This window comes from Vigna unguiculata, chromosome 11 (genome assembly GCF_037176805.1).
Source record: "Vigna unguiculata cultivar grain cowpea cultivar isolate G323 ecotype 2 chromosome 11, ASM3717680v1, whole genome shotgun sequence".
Classification (NCBI taxonomy): domain Eukaryota; kingdom Viridiplantae; phylum Streptophyta; class Magnoliopsida; order Fabales; family Fabaceae; genus Vigna; species Vigna unguiculata.
In genome coordinates, this window is record NC_140802.1 from 44883554 (window position 1) to 44902282 (window position 18729).

The 18729-nt window shown below is 33.5% G+C and overlaps 2 protein-coding genes across 3 annotated transcripts; one reads left to right on the top strand and one right to left on the bottom strand.

Moving 5' to 3' along the window:
- Positions 1 to 1909: 1909 nt before the first annotated feature.
- LOC114168253 (Pathogenesis-related thaumatin superfamily protein) lies at positions 1910 to 5311 on the bottom strand. 2 transcript variants are annotated; one of them, XM_085669448.1, is made up of 3 exons: positions 4920 to 5311; positions 4136 to 4829; positions 1910 to 2086 (listed from the first exon to the last, which is right to left on the bottom strand). In XM_085669448.1, the coding sequence occupies exons 1-3, from the start codon at positions 4978 to 4980 to the stop codon at positions 2083 to 2085; spliced, it is 759 nt and encodes a 252-aa protein (XP_085525574.1). In that variant the 5' UTR covers positions 4981 to 5311; the 3' UTR covers positions 1910 to 2082. The 2 variants fall into 2 exon arrangements, with proteins under 2 accessions (XP_085525574.1, XP_027908806.1); XM_028053005.2 differs by lacking the exon at positions 1910 to 2086 and adding an exon at positions 2924 to 3385 and having other exon boundaries at positions 4920 to 5306.
- A 4689-nt stretch (positions 5312 to 10000) lies between these two features.
- LOC114168547 (auxin transporter-like protein 5) lies at positions 10001 to 14107 on the top strand. The gene is made up of 8 exons (XM_028053420.2): positions 10001 to 10433; positions 10573 to 10758; positions 10872 to 10984; positions 11199 to 11382; positions 11488 to 11585; positions 12620 to 12827; positions 12925 to 13182; positions 13687 to 14107. The coding sequence occupies exons 1-8, from the start codon at positions 10278 to 10280 to the stop codon at positions 13939 to 13941; spliced, it is 1458 nt and encodes a 485-aa protein (XP_027909221.2). The 5' UTR covers positions 10001 to 10277; the 3' UTR covers positions 13942 to 14107.
- Positions 14108 to 18729: the final 4622 nt, after the last annotated feature.

Below are 18729 nucleotides of genomic sequence, written 5' to 3' on the forward strand. Positions count from 1 at the left end.
ATTTTAATGATAAATTAAGGTAAGATGAAAAATAATTAAGTGTTTAAAACTTGGTTGTTATTGTCTACGGTTCTTACCGGAGTGGCAGTAGCAATTATGTTAGAAACATTGGATTCCATTGTCTTCTCTCTTCTTTTTATGCAACACACTGTAAACTGCAAATATTGACTTTCAAACCTTCATAAACTCAATGAAGGAAAAGGCGGGAAATATATATATATATATATATATATATATATATATATATATATATATATATATATAAAAGTATAATTTTAAAGAAAAATTATATTTTAACTTTATTTTTTAATCTTTGACATAATTTTATGTGAGTAATTAATTTTTTCAAACAGAAAAATATTGATATATTAATTAACAATTTATACTAAATTAAATAATAAAAGACAAAAATAAAAGAATGAGAATCATAATATCAATTGTATATTTTAAAAAAAACTTATTAAGTTTTTCAAAACATACCGGATTAAATGATTAACGTAAAAACCCTTCTCCACCAAACCATCAAAGTATAGATAACTAAAAATCAGAGATTAGAAAGTTGAGATTGAGATTTGTGGGTTATATTTGGCTACAATGACAGGAACATAAAAGGAATTGAAACATTGGAAACTCTAAAACACATGATTTTTAATGGGGGCATTTAAGCAATCTTTCCAGACAAAGCATGATGGATTTATGGCCCATTTGGCTAAAATGGAAAAATAGGCAGAATAATTATAAAAAATAAAAAGTTACTTGATGGTTATAAGTTTTCACGTTCAAGATATAGAAAGAGTCCCCACTTTGTTCACAATTTTAAGCTGTGTAAAGTTAACTTTTTTTTTTTAAATAAAGAATTATTTAGCCAAGAATATAATTCAAGAAGCAATAATTACTTAACGAAAGATAAGGTTGCAACGGTTCAGGATTAAAATTGTAGTGATAGATAAGGTTTGGAGAATAATAAGATTCCGAGAATTTAAGAGGGTTATCACATCTCTTTACTAAAACAAATTCATTTATTTAGAATTTAAACCTTAAATTCATACTTAATTTTAATTTATCAATGAGAAAAATATGTTTTTAGAATTTAATATGAATTTTGACCGAAGAATATTTTTTATAAACTTTGTAGTTTAATAATAAAATTTTTAAATTCAATTTTTAAATTTTTTATTAAACGTTTTCTTTGTTTATTATATTATTAATATGTGAAATGGGTGGAATAACTATTCTAATTATTAAATATTGTTTTTTTAGTTCACCTCTTTCCCATCTCTATTATCCACGGACAATAATATATAATTATTAAAAATATAACATTTTAATATCTCTCGGACAATACAACGAATAAATTATTTGAATAATTTGATAAAAGATGGTTAAATGTTTTTTTTTACTTAAGCTGACAAGTGATGGGTTGAATTTTCAAATACATTTTAGAAAATCATAAATAAAGTAAACAAATAATTTAATGGTTATGATAAATTTTATCCAAACCATGTAAATAGTTATTTTCAACATCTGTTTGACCGTTACGACATCAGTACTTTCTTAGTAATACGATTTGTTACATATCTAAAGTCATTACTAATGCTGCAACCTTATTCTATTTGGTTAAGTTACAACTCATAAACATTTTTCATCTTTGTCTATCAAATATTATTTTTAAACATATTTTGAATAAAGGTACGTTTATGATTGCTACTTTACCGAAAGCTAATTAAAAGAAATGTCTGATTATAAAAAAAAAAGGATGAAAATAGTTTTTTTTTTTTATATTATAACAACAATAATATTGTTTTTCAATTATTATCATAAAAAGCACACATAATTGAATACAAGTGTCATGTAATCGACAATAATTACAAAAAATACTGAATTTTTTTTCTTATTTTATCTATATAATTATTATGTGTGGGATATCAACAATTAGGAGTGGTGTTTTTGTTTTGTTCCTTTTCTTCTCATATTTGTGTTGAGTAATAGTGACGGTCCCATGCAATTATTTTGTTCTTCTTTCTTCACAGATATCAGGTAGCAAACTTGTCCTATCTCTTCTTCTTCTTTCTTTGCCCTGATTCAACTGCAATCTTAGAGAAAATTAATGAGAATAAAGAATTTTCATTCATTATAAATAAATTAATTTCAAGTTTTTAACTCATAAAAGAGTCTCTGTTTTTACCTTTTCTTCTTATAACTACATTTACCAAAACTTTATCTTCACATTATTAGTACTTTTTAAGTTTCTTCACAGAAGTAGAAAATATAAACAAATAGAAAGGCAAAGTTTGGCAAGCCCACTCCACTTACGAATGAGCCCATTCCTGTAATTTAGTAAGAGAATTGAATTCCACAATCAAAATGTAGCGATTTGGCTAACTACTCGATCCAAACTAGTTACGACTAGTCCTATCATAAAAAAAGATAGATGGATAATTAACTGCACAAGACATCAAAACATAACGAAACATAACGGCTAAAGCCATTTATCTCAAAGAATAGCGCATAAGAAAAAACTACTAATATAGGACTTGGGTTTAGCCTAGGCCCATTTAGAACCTGAACATTAGCCTAACGCAATAAAGAAAGCACAACCCATAAGAAGGAAAAAACATAATTAATAATTCTATAAATACATGTAAACCCCAACAATTAAAGGTACATTTTCATTCATTTACTAATATGTGATTTGACTTTTGAGAGTTTTTGCTATTTTGATCGTCGAAGTACTTTCTGCATGTAACCCTTTAGAGGTCCAAACCGCCAACATTAGGAGAAGGCACGTCTAAACCAAGAAATAACCAGTCAGAAAAGTCAGTAATTGGGATAAGATGTGATTTATGTTTCCTGATATTCTATTATTATTTCCGCACAAACACAACAAAAAAACAAAACTTAAATAATTGAGTTGGACAGAACAAAACCAAAATTGTGCACGAAGCTTCATAGTGATCATTTCATAAGCCTATTCTCATTACAATCTATCTCTCTCAGAACAAGTAAAATAACATTAACTGCAGAGAAGTGAAGGATCGCCAGAGAACAACTACTGAAGTGTTGATGTATTAAAAGTGAAAAAAAAAAAGAGACAATATAAACAAAAAGAACAAGGATTTACAGTGTTTTCCTATATGATGATGAGAATCATGATTCATGAGTAGTTTACACAGCTATTTTGGTGAAACTATGTGTCCAAAAATGGTGTTAGAGAGGGCAGAACAGGAACAGAGTCACTAAAACAGAGGCAACATAAGCTATGCTCTGCATATGAACCACAACGAATGGAGAAGAACCACTTGACTGAAGCCTTGACAAGTACATCATAGTTTTGTTTACCAGAGGAAGTTGTGCCCCATCTTTACGTGCTCCCAAAACTTTTTGGCTGTTCAACACCATGCACATGTTATTAACAATTATATATACTCAAAAACACTACAAACTCCACCCCTACTAAAAAGACCTAGAAGACGACAACATGTGCCGATAAAAGAATGTCTAAAAGATGAAAAAATCTACATCGTTCATCTGTTTCTGTCCTGTTACGGGATTTAAGGGTGAGATGTCGGCATGAATGAAAAAACACAAAGGAAAATCCAAACTCAAAAAGGAAAAGCGAGGGTTTTGTGGGAATTAAGAAACTCACACAAGAAAAGTTTAAAGTAAGGAAGCACGCTCACTTTTACATAAATAGTGTGTTCATTGGAACAAGGAAAGATAATATATACAAGAATTTGTCTTATAACAGTGATCACTATTTTCTACAGGTCTGGTTAGATTTCACCAACAACTTCTTAGAACAGTTAAAAAATTGTCTTCAAAACGTAAAAATATTTTCTTTATTTAATAGGGTATGATAGAAACTCATGCAAATAATATGGACCACATAACATTTAATAACAATAATATAAATTGGACAGCTCAAGAGCAAAAAGAAGAAGACAGAAAATGGATAAATAAAGCAATGGTTTCTACATAAGAACATGTCTATGACTATCCATTACTTAATCCCACTCTACATAAAAAATTTCCATTCAAATCATGCGATATAACGAAAAGTCATAATTACCCTTACTTTAGCATGAAAAGAAGCTGAAAGTAATGTTAATGGGTGATGGTGAAATAGTAACTGTACCTGGTGTAGGGCAAAGGGCAGAAAATGATCAAATAGTTAGCGGAGGCACATGTGTAGGTGCTCGTCTTGTCATCATACGCGTAGCTATACGCGCGTGGGCAAGCGTGCTTGAAGAACAGCGAATAGGGAGAAGGACCACACGTGTCAGGCGTCGAGTACGCGTCGCTGCAGCAAAACCGAGGATCACCGAAGGCCTCGCACGCGCTCCGGCACGCCACGCTCCTTCGGCTGCCGTTCACGCGCGCCACCCTCAGCTCCGCCGGACACCCGCCGTTGAGGTCGACGAGACACCCCGTGGCGCTGCACCCGCCCCTGGTGCCGTCCTTCGCCACGATCAGCATCGGAAGGTTGTAACCGTCGACCAAACTCACGTCGTAGAAGTCCAACCCGTCGGCGCCGTTCAGAGTGAACTCTGCCAATGTCGCCGGCGGCTTGGCCCCGCCGACGCACTCTACTTTGCCGGAGCCGCAGTCGGCGGTGCCGCAGGAGAACTTTCCGTCCGCGTCTTGACCGCAGAGGGTCCGTGCCCATATCCGACCCGACCAGGATTTCGGGAATTTCAACGTCTTCGAGTCTCCACTCTGGAGAGTAAATCCGGTGGTGGGAAGCGGCGGCGAGGTGGCGCCGGAGAGTAATCCCGGCCATATCGTGTGGCGACACTTGTTCACAATCTGGAACGATGCCGATTGTACCTCTGCAAGTTTCAGCAACCACAAAAAGTGCTCAAACAAATTTATATTTAAAATTTTATTTTTTTCTACAAATCTGTGATTTTGGAAATTACCTGAGAGGAAAGATAATGCGACAAGGCTGAGAATGATGAGAAAGAGAAGCCAGCGACCCATGTGGATGACTATGAATAACCAAAGAACAGAGATTGATTCGGTTTCAAAAAAACATCAAATAGGTTTAGTTTTGTTGTGAAGCTGAGTGCGTGATTGTGTTCTTTTTGGGTTCTTCTTTTGCTTTGCTTTTCTTTTTCTTCGCCACCTCTTTCACTTCACTATTTCTTAAGCCAACAATTTCCCTTACCACAGAAAAAAACTTTCCTTTCCTTTTTCTTTTTTAATATATAGTTTCCCTCTCAACTTTAGGACATAGCAGGAATTCATACACTTGTGGAATACAACTCATGTGAAACATGCTTCCACTATTCCACTGTACTCATATCCTATCTTGCCTTCCAGATACAGAAACGGATATGAATACGATACATATACAATACGGATATAGATATGAAAATATAATTAAACTAAAAAATATAAAATACTGGACACGGATATATATATATAAATAAAAGTTTAAAATTGTCAATTAACACAAAAATGAATTTAATCTATTTATATAATATTCGATATATGAAAATTAATGATAGTATAAAATTTGTTACTTTTTTTAATCGTCAAAATCATGTCAAAAAAAAATCTTTTAAATTAAATATAGTATATCCTATAAGTATTGTACGAATGTCGGTGTCTAATACATAAACACACCATTTATTAAAAGTGTGGGAGCATCATAGCTCATATAACATCACATTAGGCAAAAACAAGTCACTAAAGGAAAATATCAGCCAGACAACATGTATCATTGTATTAAGGTATTCTCTTTTAGGTGGCGAAAGTCAGGTAGAGTTGCTAGTTTGGAGGTTCCTTAGAAAAATCAAATTCACTGTATTATTACTATTTTTTCTTAATTATTTGATAATTATCCTATACAATTATAAACCAAATGATTATATTTTTCGTAAATGAACTCATTTGAGTTGGTTAAGCTGATTTTTTGAGTCATCAAAAAGTAACTGAAGTTGAGTTTACTCACTTTTAAGGAAGGTGAGTAAACCTCAGTGGGTCACATTGTCTCATTCTGATAACTTTTATGAATTAATGGAAAGTTTGGGCTTTTGTTCTGCAAAATTGAATTGGGCTTATAAGTATATTGGACAGAGAAGTGTCAGAGTGGTGAAAGCCCAGGAGGAAATAACACCCGATAACATTTGGGGTGTTTCTTCCTGCACCCCATCAAATTTCTTCCTACACTCCATTACAAGTTTCTGGAAATTTTTATCCAGAATAAAGGTGGGATGAGTGTCTTCCAGAAAAAAAAAAATTCCCTGACTGATTTAGTGTGTTCAGGAAATCAAAATCCAGTCTGGTGGGGTGAATGAAGAAAATTGATGGGGTGCAGAAAGAAGCACCCTAACATTTGTCCAAAGCCTAGTTTCATTTTTGTACTCAAATGTTGATATTTTCATTTTCTCATTTTTCCACATTGAACAACTCAAATAATTAAACAAAACTAATATGATTTTCAATTAAAGAGCTTATGAACAAGCATCAAATGCAATTTCGTTTTTTGAATCGTTTTCTCATATATTTAGCCAAAGCAAATATCATTTTAACAATGGATCCTACCAGATTACTGTGACCTTGTACAATTGATGCTACTAAATTGGTTTTAAAAAAGTTATTTTTATTTAGATGATTGTTATTAGTTGTGCTGTCATGTAATCTCATAAAAGAATGCTGTCACACACGCGTAGTCATGCTCCTAAAGAAAACTGGTTACGAAATTCAGAGATGGGCCATTTCAACAGTGAACTCAAAACTGTGTTCTTTTAAAACGAATACTATTCTCATTCAGCCGTAAAAAGCAAAACTTTAATTAGGAAATAATGTCCAAGGACAAGGCCTTGTAACATGTATTCAACAAAGTTGCAAAAATGTATCAATTACTATGACAATTTAGCTGGCAAACGTAGCAGAATATTTGTTCGATCTTCACAGTGCAAAAGAAGGCACAAAAGTGAAGCAAAAAGCTCCATTTATGATGGGATTCTTTTGGTGACAGAAGAGGCCCAGTTCCAGCATGGATGCAAAAAAGATGACCAACCATGATGGTGTTTGTGGATAAATTACATCACACCAATTATATTGCATATGCAAACACAGACATGCATCTTTGCTAACAAGGTTGACCACCATTGCATCAACAATTACTCATGCACTAATGTTGCAATAGTAAGTGGCCACGTTATGCAGTGGAATCACAAGTCAATGCTGGTTTTGCTGCCCCATGCCTTCAAAAAGTGCTAACGTCAATCTTCCATGATCAAAAATACCACACCAAGAAAGGAGATATAGATGCCAAAAAGGATCAAGCATTGACCCACATGAGGAGTTTTAATCATTGCAGTGCCTAATCATCTTTTTTCTCGCTATGTTAAGATAAATTAAGTATAACATCAGATTTCATAGCCTCCATTAATGGCTAGGTATAGCTGCTTGCTTGAAATTCATACATGATTATGGTATGATCATGTTGTTCTACTCTAATGTAAGTAAGCTAAGTGGTTAAACATCAGCATATACTCTTTTTCAGACAAACCAAATTCAGCTATGGATTTTGATTTTGATTGCTCTTTATTGGTTTGACTTCCCAAAATCACGAGCAAGTTCACCACTAAATGGTGTAACATGCTACCAACTTTAGCAGGCACACTAGATACTGTTAGTTTTTTGTTGAGTCCGACAGTACAAACATTCAGTTAAAACTTCAAATTCTGTTTCTGTTTCAACATTATCATTGGAATAAAAAATGTAACTTTTCATCCATGGTGCCCAACCACGATTGTGGACCGTGATATGATTCAACTAAAAGAACTGTCTCTAGCATGACATACCCTGTCTTCCATGTTATAATCCAAGCTTCATAAAAACTGTATTCGTTCACTTTGACTGATTTATGCAGAATCAACTTCAAACAAAAATGTCTCTAGAATTAGCATCACAATTCGTCACATGGCCAATAAAGTTCAAGAGGCAGTGGTGGCGTAAAAATGAAGCAAAAATTTCATGAAAAATACAACTGTGGGAAACCGGCTGCTAGAGAAGAATCATAATTGAAGCAGAAAATGGAATCGTTCCTAAACATCATTTTGCTTCGAAATTGGTTCAAAACGTGCAGAACAGGCTGAATGTGCTAATTATGCATACACCCACGTTAACCACCAATTGATCTGACAATGAAGGTCACTAGAAAGAAACCTTAGTTGATCCAACGTTGGAAACAACACAACAAGGACATTTCCCCGCATGGGTAAAATTTAATTGAATGAAGAGGTGATAGTAATAAATGGGGGGTGCAAAGGTGTTGATTATGCTAAGAATATATTTGAAGAAACTAGAATGTAGTAGGCAATAGAATGAAGGTGGTCAAGGAGACACTAGCCACAGAGAATGTTTCTGGTCCCAGTGGCTTGAAAGTGTGACTAAACAAGGAGTGGGAAGTGGGTTTCCAACACTCTTCATGAATATGTTTGGTTGCCCCTCAAGTCCTGCATGCTTCACTTTTTATTTTAATTTCTACCCTCAGCATGATCAGCAGCACCATTGGGTAAATCATGTTCCTATCTTAATTCATAAAAAAGACAAACTCATCATGGTTTATCATCATGAGCGGAAGGAGAATAATCAGTGAGCTCTTTGGCCAACGCATTCAAATTTTTAAAAAGACAAATATGAAGGCTGGTGACTTTTCCCTGCACTGTTTGGACCACTGTCAGAAAATTTCATCACAGTGAAAACGGGTGAAACAACAAATGAACCATTTTACCCCCACCCTAATGTATTTCATAAAGGTTCAACATTGTTGAGTAAATATTTGACAGAACTGAAGAAATCTTGTCTCTATTTGTTTGTTTTACTACAAGGTAAAAAGTGCTGGTGTACTAAAAAAGAATGAGAAAATCTTAATGATAGCAGTTAGAAAGAAAAAAAAAATTCCATCTTTCGGAGGAGGGTAAAAAACAAAGAGAATCTATAGGATGAAGATAACATATAGAGAATAATTGTTTTTTGTTTCAGGGAGACACATGAGAATATTAGAGTACTACAGAAAATGAATATTAGAGTTGCAGCTGGGCAAGGGCACATGATCTAATAGTTCTACCAATGTTTTGTCTATGTATTTATCTCCTATGGCATTATATTATTGTGCATTTGGAAAAATAAGCAAAAATAAACTGCATGTGGAATATGTTCTAATCGGGGTTTGAGCATGGAATTTGGTGGAAGGGATTCTCGAGTCTACAAAGAGTTGGCCATGTGAAAAAAGCAGCTTTCTTCGACTTGCAAAGCGACCACGCCCGTTTGGCTGCAATCATGTGGTCTACAATGCTATTATTTCCCACACTCCTTCCTTTGCTTATTTCTTTTTTCATCCTCCAAAATTGACCTTCTTCTCCAACAAACGTGCTTTTGCCAACACCATAACCAAAGGGATAAATATGTGAGCCAAAGATTAAGGTTAAGGCAGAGAGAGGTGTGGACAAGGTTGGTCACACTTCCATTTGTGTCTGCTATAAAACCATCAACTGTGCTAGATTCAACTTTGGCCAATGTAAAAACGTTCAGATTAAAGGGTCAAAACTTTGATTCATGAACATTGGAGTAAAATTACAAATAACTGCACAACTCTGTGCTCTCTCTGATCTCAATTAAAAAATGATCATAAATTGGCAAATTGATGAAAATTCAAAGATCAGTGAAGTTGGGTAAAGGAAAATTGCAATTATCATTAGCTCGGGAAGCGAGAGGCCCGCTCGTGCGGACAAGCCATCACGCTTCCTAAGTAGGTAGTAAAATATGTCATTTCATAGCAATTTACTCATTTTTATATCAGATTTTTTCACAACTCATGCTCCAATCCAAACCAAGACGTGAGCATTAAGGTAAATAACAAAAGTTGTAATTACAAAAAGGGTCTCCTCCAGAACAGAACCAAGGGATTTTTCGTCAAAGCACCTCGGGAGCTTTTACTTTTTGTTCTTCAAAAAGTGGATTCACTCGCTTCCCAAAACCACTCTCTACAATAACTTTCATACACACACACTCTCTCTCTCTCTCAACCTTCGAGAACCCTTTTGTGTTCTGTCCTGTATATATACCACCACCTCAACACTCTTCTCCTTCCATCTTCTCTTCCATTTTCCAACCTCAACTCACCCCACACCTACTTTTGTTCCAAGTCTCAAACCCCATCACCGCAAACATTAACAACTCACCACATCAAGGAGGTAGAGTCACTGAATACAGTAAAGTCTCAGGCTTGAGAGAGTGGAAGTGATCCAGAAGCCAAAAAGATGGCATCGGATAAGGTGGTGGAAACTGTAATAGCAGGGAACTACGTGGAAATGGAAACCGAAGGACAACCGAAGGACGTAAAATCACGGTTGTCTAGCTTCTTGTGGCACGGTGGTTCTGTTTATGATGCTTGGTTCAGCTGTGCTTCCAACCAGGTTGGTGCTTGGTTTTAAGAACATAAACCTTTCCATGTTCCAACATCATGTGCTTCCTTGTTTGTATGTTGTTGTTAACGTTAATGTTGTGCTTCTACGAGAACCATGCTTACGTTATGTTATGTCCTTAACATGTCAGGTTGCTCAAGTGCTGCTCACGCTGCCATACTCATTTTCCCAGCTGGGAATGCTTTCAGGCATTCTTTTTCAACTCTTCTACGGTTTACTCGGTAGCTGGACGGCTTACCTCATTAGCATACTCTACGTTGAATACAGAACAAGAAAAGAGAGAGAAAAAGTTAACTTCAGAAACCATGTCATCCAGGTTCAACTCACTAACATTGACACAGTTTATTTTAATTTTAATACAAGTTCAAAGTACATTCTCTTAATCAAGTTTTAAATTTGATTGTCGTTTTAATGGCATAAATTATGCAGTGGTTTGAAGTTCTTGACGGGCTCCTCGGGAAGCACTGGAGAAACGTGGGTTTGGCCTTTAACTGCACATTTCTTCTGTTTGGATCTGTGATACAACTGATAGCTTGTGCAAGGTACCTACTCCAACTTAATCTGAGTCTCTGACCCTTCCTTTAACTCTTTCTTCATTGTTTATTAGTTCTGGCTAAACACATAAATTCTTTATTATAGTAATATATTTTTTATCTAGATTAAGCCAAGGAACCAGCATCACATGCATGTCCCATAATAACCTTACCTGCTGCAACCTCATTGGGGTCTGAATAACCTTGTTTTAATGTTGTTCAGCAACATATATTACATAAATGACAACCTGGACAAGAGGACTTGGACTTACATCTTCGGAGCTTGCTGTGCCACCACTGTCTTTATTCCCTCCTTTCACAACTACAGAATCTGGTCCTTTTTGGGCCTCCTCATGACCACTTACACTGCTTGGTACCTCACTGTTGCATCTCTCCTTAACGGTCAGGTAAAACATGTTCACAAAGTTACCGTTAATTATTAAAATCCAAGATTACTGTTTTTTATGACATTAAACTGTTATAGTTATAATGGTTTGCTTCTCTGATTACAGATGGAGGGAGTTAAGCATTCGGGTCCGACCAGATTGGTTCTATATTTTACGGGGGCCACAAACATTCTCTACACATTCGGGGGACATGCTGTTACTGTGTAAGACAATCTCGGATATATATTCGTGTCTTTTACGTTTTCGCAAATTTGCCCATGCTTTTTTCTTCCACTTGGCCTTGCCTTTGGACGAATCACTAGCTACTACTGTCTAATTAAGATGATTCCAAATTGGAAAGCGAAATAACAATGCAACAACTCAGCCTTAACGTCATTTGCTAGTAGTGACTCAACCTTCACTTCTGTCGACATAATCTGAACATAGATCTAATTAATGACCCATCTTAAGGTCTCTTTCTTTTCTATTTTCATTTCAGAATACCCAGAAGCTTTATTTTCAACTTATCTACACTTAATTGTTTTTCAAAATAAAAATTTGATCTTTCCTGTGACAGGAATATACATTGTAATACAAACTATATTTATTCTGTACACAAGTTTTTGGGTGAAGGAAAGTGTGGAAAATAAAGGGCTTTATGTTGTTTAAAAAAACAAAAAAAATGCACTTTTTTCCATTGGAAGGCGTGGGAGGCAAAAAAAAAGTGCCTTGTTTCTTTGTTATCCTTGAGTTTTGGAGAAAGCCTAGACTCTTTCTCTTAAATGTTTGGATGCTTTATTGCTTTATATCATGAAAAGGGCCCTCCCTTATAGATCCAGCTTTCCTCAGAGAACGCTACTTCTTAGCTTTCAGGTCTCTTCTCACAACTCAGCAAAATCAAACCTTGCGCCAACAAAATATTCCCTTTTCTTTTTACCTTGGGAAAAATTATCAGCACCTTTATTCCTTATACGAAGAATTTTTCCTCATTGTTCTTCATTCACATTTTGGTACATTCTTTTCATACCTCATTTCACCCTCAGTTAATCAATCACTATGTATGTATGTACTTTTCAACATTCGAGAGAGACATCAATTGTGGCTCACAAAAGTGAATGCAGAGAATGCATGAGATAAAACAAAAACAAGAAATAATGTAACTTTGATTGCAGAATTGTAGTAGCTGTGATGAGGATGATATGATATATAGTACTGTTAATGAGAGAGTGTATTAATGAAAGTTGTACTACTGATACAGGGAGATAATGCACGCGATGTGGAAACCTCAAAAGTTCAAGGCTATATATTTATTGGCAACCCTGTATGTGCTGACACTGACGCTTCCATCTGCAGCAGCAGTGTATTGGGCATTCGGAGACATGCTTCTCAATCACTCCAATGCTTTTGCTCTTCTTCCAAAATCACCCTTCCGTGACATGGCTGTCATCTTAATGCTCATCCACCAGGTTTTTCATTCTTCATCTCTATCAGTAAATAAATACTTATGCTATTATGTACCATTGTAATTGAATTGAACGGTTAAATAAATACTGTGACTTGCAGTTTATAACATTCGGGTTTGCATGCACCCCATTATACTTTGTGTGGGAGAAAGCAATAGGAATGCATGAGTGCAAGAGCTTATGCAAACGTGCTTTGGTGAGATTACCAGTGGTGATACCTATATGGTTCTTGGCCATCATATTCCCTTTCTTTGGTCCCATCAACTCCACCGTTGGATCTCTCCTTGTCAGCTTCACCGTTTACATCATCCCTGCTCTCGCTCACATCTTCACCTTCAAATCATCCTCTGCCAGACAGGTACAATATTTTTCATCTTCATATCATAGTTCATAGTTAAACTAAACAAGAAAAAGTTTTTATTTTTATGGTTATAGAAAACATAAGAAGGATAAGAGAGAAAGATAGTCATGTGGGTCGGTCATCCAATCTCTGAAACATCACTGTTCGGTTTTGACTTTGTGACAGTGTTGGAATTTATTCCATTCATTGTTTTTGTTCTAAGTAATTTGTTACTTACTGTTTGCTTTCACTGTGTCTAAAACAAACACAAAGAATAGGGATGAGGAAAGGAAAGGAAAATTATGATTGTGATGTGAAGAGTTAGCGTATGGTCACCGTCTAGCAGACAGGACCCGGGATTTTCTCGATAACCAAACACTTTTCTATATTCTTTATCGCCATTATTTTTTTTATGAACTACTATCTTCATATATTAACGTAAAGACAAGTGCATAAATATTGGAGTGCGCAGAGAATATTGTGTTACTAACAGTGATTAATTTTTTGACGATGCTGCTGCAGAATGCGGTGGAACAACCTCCCAAGTTTGTTGGAAGATGGGTTGGAAGCTTTATCATAAACTCATTTGTGGTTGTGTGGGTGCTTGTGGTAGGGTTTGGATTTGGTGGGTGGGCCAGCATGGTTAACTTCATACACCAGATTGACACCTTTGGACTCTTCACTAAGTGTTACCAATGCCCTCCACCGCTTCTGCCGCCGCAACAGCTCAACGCCACCGCGCCTTCGCCGCTTCGCCACCCTCATCACGGCCACTGAGCTTTGCGTTGCACTCTTCAAGTTGAAACTCGAAGCCACGCTGAAATGATTAACTGTGATTGTTGATGTGAAGAATTATAAAATGAGAGTTGGATCACATTCTGAATTTAGTAATGTACTTGCCATGCCATAACCATATAATGTATTCTTCTTCCATTTTGCTTCACTTCGTAGCCATTAATGTAGTTTTCAGCACTTTGTCACCAACAATTGTCATAAGAACAAAAACATAAAATAAAACGAAAAGGTTTGTGAATTTTCATGAGAAAAATATGCTGTTTAAATCATACCCTCTAAACAGGGAAACAGAATTTCAGATTCCATCGACCATAACCTTAAATGAAAATCGTTTTGAAAAAATTTAGATTTGGATAGGATGAAATGTTTGCAAAAACGAGAAATGAAATATCCATTATTAAGTGTCTTATTTTCATTAGGTTGATTCATGTGTCTTAAATTATGATACAATTGTTCTTATTTAAAGAGGGTAAAGCACTGGTCGAATAAGTATTATAAAGACAACAAATGAGTAAATATAAAACAATAGAAACTGACCTTTAACTATTGAAATAATTTCTTTGAAATCAATATTTATAAGGTTAAAGAAAATTTACAAACTGGTAAAAGAAAAATTAAATACTAGTTAAATAGTCTGGCAAAAGTAGACTTATAGTAGTACCAATTACCATACTCGCTGTTCAAAAAATTAGTTTACATGGCTTTCCATTATTGCCTCTTTTTATTTGTTTTTCTTCTTTGTACTTTTTTTTGGTTCAAAAATTATGTAAGACAAATTTTGATAAAAGCTCTAAATTTGCCACATTCATATTTTTTTTCCCTTCTTCCTTTTTAATTGTTCTTTTTTCTTCTTCAAATTCATGTCTTCCGGGTGTGGATTAAATGATCCCAATTAAAAACTTCAATTATTAAGTTGCATTTTAATAAGTACATATACAAGAAATAATATAAAATAAAACTAAGTTATTTTTTTGTTTGTTTGTTTCTGTAGCTAGTCATACTTGTAACTTGAAAAATCATCAAGTCCATAATTTTAATTTTTGTGCTATATCCAAATATATTTTCAAAAAATAAAGTTATCCAAACAAAATGTTTATAAATCCTATCATCGTCTATTTAAAACATTTAAAACAATTTCAATAATTAACACAATTAGTACATCACTAACATTACATTATCATATTAATTAAGAAGAAGAAAAACATTACATTATCATATTAATTAAGAAGAAGAAAAGAAAAGACAAAAAAGAAGAATAAGAGGAAGAAAAAAGACTCCACTAAATGGCTTTTTTTTTCTTTTGCAATAAAACACATTTAAAAAAAATCTTACATGAAATTTTGATAAAATTATTTATTAGAAAGGATTTGTTTATTATTCATAATGAGTATTTAGTTATTAAAGAATTAAATTTTTAATGTGAAAAAACATCATCATGTAAATATTGATTGAAATTTTTAATGAATTGTGAGAAACGAAAATTTTACTCGAAATTTAATTTTTGAAAAGCCAAATTTTAAATTTTTAGAAGTGTCAACTCGACCAGAAATAATATCTTATGTAAATATCACCCTTATAAACTGATTTTCTACAAATTTAAATATTCTTATTGATCACTCCTTAAATTTTGGATATAGGCCCAAAATGTATATAACTCTTAAGACATTTTTTTTCAAAAATTAATGAAAATAGAGATACAAAATAAAAATATATCTCATCAAAATTTTCCTATATAACAAATTTTAGCCAATTTTTCAAACTAACAATACTATTTCACCTTCCAAATCTAGTTCTCCGAATATTGAATTTTCTGAATGAAAGATGAGCTAACATGACGATATATATATATATATATATATATATATATATATATATATATATATATATATATATATATATTGCAGTAAATAATATTGATATATGTTCATTTGCAGAATTTTTTAAATGGTTTATTAGGGGAAAAAACCTAACATGACATAATTTTCATCAACGAATCATGGTTCATGTCAACTCGTAATTCTTTTTTCTGTAGGGTCTATTTGGAAGCACAAAACTTGCCAGGAAATGATTTAGAATAGAGAAAGCACGCTTTTCGATACATCTTTTCTCTATTGTTTACATTTAACTCGAAAGAAAAAAAGAAGAAGTAGCAAAATCAATCTTCTGAAAGGAAGAAAGCAACTAAAGAGCATAAAAGTAATTCAGATGACAGTAATGTCGTTATGTTACTTAAATAATAACTGTCCTTCTAAAAAACTGATGGGGCTTTTTATCAAACAAGAACACACACACTTCATACATATAACGCAACTAAGAATGATAAATGAGCATCTTTTTGCTCCAAAACACACATTTCTCTTCATCACTACACTTAGCCTATAAATTTTTCCTGACATGAAATTCAAGCACATTTTTTTTTTCTGATAATAAAACTGAATTTTCCTAGACTGAAACGTTTCCAGAATTGAAGTGACAAAAGCAAAGGAAACTCTCATGTTCCATGTCCTCGGAAATGCAAACTCAGAATGAAAACCAGCACACTTTTTCTTGTACAACAATGAGTGAGCAGGGTTGAAAATGATTAGAGATGAAATAAAGGTACTTTGATGGGAGAAGATAAGAGAAGAGAAGAATAGTTCCAAAATCCACAGCATCTATCTTTTCCTTTCCACCTAGTTTCCCAGACGTTTTCAATGAGCAGCAGAGAAAATTGCAGACATGAGTTCATGAAAGAAAAACAGAACCCCAAATCAAACAAAAGCAAACCAAGCAGTATACGCTAGCTGGCGTATCTGCTGTTACACGTACATTAACATTATACTGAACAACTTTGCCAAAAAATAAGGCTGCTACACTCTGTAGTAATTGGCACAACACATACATGTATTCATGTAACATAATGTAACACATATATAATTATAAATATATGCATGCAGAAATGGATTTGGGTGGGGAATCTAATAATTGTGTATCTCCTTCCCTCGAAATGCTAGTGGAATAAACAGTGACTGTGCAATCTATAATCTATCTAAAGTAAACAGACCTTTCATTTGAGTTCTGAGATGAGTTGCAGCTTTTCATTTATACAAACACCAGGCATGCAAAAAACCTTGCAAAGAACCAAAAGAGAAGAACAAGGGTTACCACCATAATCACAAAGCGATGAGTCTTTTCAGTTAAAGGTCATCATCCTCTCTAATGCCTCTCCTTTTTTCTCCCAAACAGAACAAGATGATGATGCTGTCAACTTTGGAGACATGCTGCTTCATTCGTTTTTAGTTTCCTTTTAGCACATTTTCCTGCTTCTTTTCTCCTTGATCCATGTGAATTTCGCCTTTCTTCTTCAAAAGAAAAAGTGAACTTTATCTACTTTTCATTGAATGGAATAAGACAAGAGTAACCAAAACCAAGCATTTCATTCTTCTTGGAACTCGGAACCTTTTGTTCTATTTAGATTCAATGCAACCATTATTTGCATGCTTGCAAAATTCTCACAGCTTTTCATTCCTATACCTACCTCTGTTTTCGTTAACATGCATGCTTAACGAGAAATCAAAGTGTTGGTTAAGTATAATAATATTTTCACTAGTAAATTTTGACAACTTTTTTTTATAATATGAGATGTTATATTCTAAATGATTTTTGAATATCGAAAATGAGAAAAAGATAAAATAAAAAATCACTCAAAAAATGACAACTAAGATTATAAAAAAAGGTTATCAAAATTTGTTAGTCAAAAAATCATTAGCTATTGGTTAAACAAAATCTTCTTGAATTTTGCTTGTTCATTATTTTTAATATTTATATATTAAAAATTTGTGAAAATAATAATATTTTTATGATAACTAGATGATAAACACAAAGATGAAAAGAAATTGATGTTGGGTTAATTATTAAAAAAATAATTGTAAACTGCATTGCTTCGACATGCTTTTTTCTGAGATTTGGAATTGGATTGTTTCTGGATTATGATAATAAATGTGACTATACACTTTATCAATTTTTCCACTACCTTATATTCAATGTTTTTTCTTGATTCTTTTTTTTTTTTTCACTTCCTTGTAATAATTTTATTACTCTTGACAAGTGGTTTTTGGAATGGTTGATGGGTAAGAAAAGATATTTTACAAAAGATAATCATAAAGTACAAATTTTAAAATTCATGAAAATTATTTTTCAAAAAAGTTGAGAAATTTCAATTGAAGTACAAATAAACTTTATTTTTTCTTTTAAAAACACTGAAATGTTGAAACTTCATATGTCCAAACGAATTCAATACATGGGTGACGTACTTATATATTTTTCGTCAGTTATTTTCTTTAGAATTAATGATTAATCACTATTACCACCTTTTTTTCTCCTTTGTTACTTTATTTTATTTTTTAGCACATTACCTTATTTTCACTTTCTTAATTTTTTATTTAAAACCATTGTAACTCGAGAAAATTGGCTTGATGGATAAATCAAGTGGGCCATCAAAGTGGGCTCACAAAGTCACACCCAACTTTGAAGCACTGTAATACGGGGGATTTCTTCCTTCACCGCCATGTTTGTTTCCTGCACCCCGTACTTTCTAAAATTCTAATTGTACCCCTATTAAAATTAATGAAAAAAATTGGTGGAAGATTCTTTTAGTATTTTAATTATAGTTTTGCACCGGAAAATTCGTTAATATTCGGATGAAAAATTCAAAATTCAAAAATATTAATTTTACGCATTTTGGATATGAAATACAATCAAATATAAATTATAAATTATGTTCGGTAACAC